The 4296-nt window shown below is 41.4% G+C and overlaps 1 protein-coding gene across 1 annotated transcript; it reads right to left on the bottom strand.

The window, feature by feature from the left end:
* Positions 1–230: 230 nt before the first annotated feature.
* On the bottom strand, positions 231–3948 carry LOC133289263 (probable inactive receptor kinase At5g67200). Its single transcript, XM_061487161.1, has 2 exons — positions 2607–3948; positions 231–808 (listed from the first exon to the last, which is right to left on the bottom strand). The coding sequence occupies exons 1-2, from the start codon at positions 3946–3948 to the stop codon at positions 231–233; spliced, it is 1920 nt and encodes a 639-aa protein (XP_061343145.1).
* Positions 3949–4296: the final 348 nt, after the last annotated feature.

Below are 4296 nucleotides of genomic sequence, written 5' to 3'. Positions count from 1 at the left end.
CGCTAAACAACACAAGCTCACTTATGTCAAAAGAGGAAATTATGTGCACCCCACCTCACATTCTACCATGATTCCAAGAATCTAATTAGTACCAAGATCATGAAGTTTAAGGATTACCAAAGAGTATAACTTGTGGATTTCTTTTTAAAAAAATTTACCCCAATTAATACTACTCTTTTGTCTTTCTATCCACTGTTTACAAAGTAAACAAAAAACATAAAACATAAAACTTAAGGCATGGCATCACTATTGCGCAGGTCGAATTCACCATCCTCCAACAGCACAATCTCTTTGATTTCCTGCAACATTTTCAAGACCTGCCACATAGTGGGTCTTTGCTCAGGTGAAGTTAAGCTACAAGTTGTAGCCACCTGAAGAAGCATATCCATTCGGCTATCTTCATTCCCATTGTCATTCCTGATGGACCTCACCCAACTTGACATATCACCCGGAACCAAAAATGGTAGCTCAGAAGGAGTTTTCCCCGTCAGAAGCTCTAGCAACAAAATCCCATATGCATAAACATCAGATTTTGGGGTTGGCTGGTGATTTGGATTGCGAGTCTCTGGTGCTCTATAGGCTGCAGAATCACTAACTTCATCATAGCTAGATGGGTTGGTCAACACGGATAGACAGTAGTCTGTGATGCATGCCTCGAAATCGGGTCCGAGGAGAACATTGGAGGACTTGAGATTGCCATGGACCAATCTCCATGCCTGGTGAATGTAGGATAGTCCTTGTGCTACGTCCTCTGCTATTTTTAAGCATGATGTCCAGTGCAATGGCCTTGCCCTGCTAGATCTGGAACCTGCACCATATTACAAATTAACAAGCAATCATCTGTAGTTCTTTACTTTTACACAGATTAGTTATGTGTGTATGAGTATCAATCACTCCATTTAGGTAGGAAATTGGATTTCTCAGTTTGAAAGAGGGGAATAAGAAAGAAAGAAAAATTATAAATAGTTAGTAATATTAACCTCTGACTCATGGTAGTTGATTCAATGCAGTTTCGTTTGCATCTACCAAGTCCAAGACCTCAGTTTCAATCACTTAACTGACACCAACCAAGTCCAAGACCTCAGTTTCAATCACTTAACTGACACCAACCAACCAACTATCCCAAATTTTTAAGATGTTGGATGAAGACATATGAATGATTTTATTATATGTCTAATGTCTATATTGTATTTAACACATCCATCCCCCCACCTAAGAGCTTTTTCTAAAGGTGAATAATGCATATGGATCCACATGCTTTGTGCTGAAATTTAATTTTTTTTTTTTTAGGAAAAAGTGTTTCCTAGATAAAATTATGTCATACAATCCCAAAACAACGTTGTTTTGGGATTTTTCATTAAATAATAAAAGGCATTTTGAAAATTTAACATTTCTCTTTGTATCATAAATTTTATTAAAATACCATGTATTTTTTAATCTTTAACTGCAAAACGACGTCATTTTGATGTTGCAGAAGATAATTTTATACCCAATGACGAGAGAAACGTTAATCCCTTTTTGTATTAGAAGGATGGGGGCAAAAATCATATGTGATACAAACGCTAATGGAAATAATTGTGTATTTACCCAAAAATAATAATAATTGTGTGTGACTGTATAGCTGTAGCTGTACAAGAGAAAATCCTTTTCTACATGTTAATTGTATTTTGACAAAAAAAAGAAAAGAAAAACTATTCATCCTTTTGAAGTTTTACCGTACTCACAATTTTCACAAAGAAATACAATAATACAAGGTGGTATATGTAGCAGATATGGTATTGATAGGGACCTAGAAGGACAAATAATTAGATTTAGGGCATCAGCAAGTTATAATCAACCAAGCACCCTGGGTTCCACCTCCAATGTCCCCCCACGATGGTGCGGGCGATTTAAAACTATTCAATCAGGACGCAGGATCTTCCTCCAGTCCAACGACTACACAGATTTTAATGGCTTATCAAAGCTCGTACGATGATCCCCCGACATAGTAATGCCCAAGTTTACCTTTCGACGCAATCTATATGATCCCGAATTCAGCGATGTCTGGCTACGTAATTAACAGCTATTCCAGCCCCCCCAACCCAACTAGCAATGGCTAAAGTCCAAAGATGATGTAAAAATAGAACACCCTTGCTTATTTTCTAAAAATCTTTCATCAAGTAATAGCATCTGCCTGTTAGGATTGGACCCCAAAAAATATATGTGCTAGAAAAACAGCTCAGCTCGCTATACGACAGAACTAGTCACTAGACACTGATGTTTTGTTTAATTAATTCACTATCTTATCTTAAAATAATTCATTAATATACATAAGCAATTCCTATGTAGTCACTAGTCAGCAGCAAGATTCTCGGTGCTTGTTGAAAAAGCTTATAAATGTTATCAAATCTAACAATGCGATGCGATCACATGTACTAGAGACTTTCCACGCACTCCTGACTTCTAGTCAATATTTATTTTGCTAATATCAACGAAATGCACTTTATTATTATTATTAGTATTATTAAATTTAAGTAAGTAAGTAACATGAGACCGAGTTGGAGTGAATGGGTTGACTCAGTGAGTGATGGCAAATGAAATGCAGAGAAAGATTAGGGAATAGGTACCGTGTATGAGGGAGAAGAGACTTCCATTAGGCTGGTAATCGTAGATAATGAGTCTTTCTTGTTTGGCCTGAAAATAAGCCCTGAGGGGAACCAAATTGGGATGGCGAAGGCCACCCACGGATTCCATGTGACGCTCGAACACTTCCTTGGTTGCGACTGAAGCTGCCATTTTCCCAGCATCAAGCCTTTTCACCGTCACGATCAGACGGTTATCAAGCACCGCCTTATACGTTGTTCCCAAACACCCTCTGCCCAATAGCTCAGCTGAACCCTTCATCAACTGGTCCAGGGTATACACCTGTGCCTCCCCCGCACAGAATACCAAACTCCCACTCTTTGCCACTTGCGCTCTCTTCACCTTCTCCTCCAACTCCCTCTCTTGCTCCATTTGCATCGCAGCCGCAGCTTCTGCCGTCGCCGCCGCATCCGAAGCCATTATTATACTCGAACCACCTTCTTTCTTGTTTCTCTGTTTCTTTATGGCCACCACGAAGCACAACAGCGAACCGATCAGAACGAATACTCCGGTTGAGAACCCGATAATCACCGCCCTCCGGTCGCGCTTTTTCTCGTACGGCTGCCGGAAAAAGCCGTGGACTTTCGCGCTCTGGCCGAGCCCCGCCGTCGGCGGCGATGTGGGTCTGAAGAAAGGCGCGGTGGGGTGGCATTCTTTGTGGATGATCTCACCGCAGAGACCTGGGTTGGAAGAGAAGGATGAGGGCTCAAAACGGAAGAGTGCCGGGGTAACGGGAATGGGACCGGTGAGGTTGTTGCCGGAGAGGTCGAGGGTTCGGAGAGAGGACTGGTTAAAAGGAGGGATGGTTCCATTGAATGTGTTCCAACTTAAACGGAGATAGTAGAGGCGATCTAGTTTGATGAAGCCAGTGGGGATGGGTCCAGAGAGATTGTTGTGAGAGAAATCCAAGGTTCGAAGCCTGTGAAGGGAGAAGAGTGAAGGAGGGAGAGAACCGGTGAAGTGGTTGTTGTCAAGGAAGAGGCTTTTGAGATTGAAGAGACCAGAGAGGTCAGGTATGGGTCCTGTTAAGGAGTTGTTCTGCAAACTAAGGACTCTGAGTTGGTCAAGAAGAGACAATGTGTTTGGAGCGAATACGCCACCGAGATCTAAACCTTGCAGAACGAGATGTACCACTTTGAGTCCGTTGCATTCCACACCTTCCCACAAACACATACGGAGACCCTTAAAGTGGAGGTTCTTGTTTACATCAGCTTTCGATTTGAATGCAAGCAAGGCGCCAGCATCGTCTGCGAGTTTGGAGCTAGAGCAAAATACATCATTTGAAACCAGGAACAACAACAACAGCAACAGCCACCACTTCCTCATTCTTCAAAATCAACTAGAGACGCTGACCAGCACAAGAAATGAAGTTTATGCGCATCAAGTGATTTTGTTCTGTTTCTGTTTTATTTATTTTTAACACAGTATGGATTTGTCCATTTCATATGTTAAGTTACAAGGTAAAGGAATAGGCTTTTACGTTTTACAAGACCCACATAGACAGAAAGAGACATGGACAGGAGGGGGGGAAAAGAGAGAGAAAAGGAATGGGAGAGAAGCAAGCAGTACGTGACAAAAGGTTATAGGAGGTGTCTGAATGCATAGGTCAGAATCACGTGAAAATAAGTACACAGAGAGTAAGGAAGAAGGATGAGCAGCAAAATCCGTGTATTG

Source organism: Gastrolobium bilobum, unplaced genomic scaffold (genome assembly GCF_033153095.1).
Source record: "Gastrolobium bilobum isolate Gb01-03AN ecotype WA unplaced genomic scaffold, APGP_CSIRO_Gbil_v1 utg9887, whole genome shotgun sequence".
Lineage (NCBI taxonomy): Eukaryota > Viridiplantae > Streptophyta > Magnoliopsida > Fabales > Fabaceae > Gastrolobium > Gastrolobium bilobum.
The sequence above is the reverse complement of the archived record's forward strand: the minus strand, read 5'-3'. Positions and strand labels throughout refer to the sequence as shown.

Excerpts from the sequence above, each read along its gene's own strand:
- LOC133289263 (XM_061487161.1), bottom strand. The coding sequence starts at position 3,948 with ATGAGGAAGTGGTGGCTGTTGCTGTTGTTGTTGTTCCTGGTTTCAAAT. Across the intron at positions 809-2,606 it reads TCTCTTCTCCCTCATACACG|GTTCCAGATCTAGCAGGGCA; the intron begins GTACCTATTCCC and ends AATATGGTGCAG.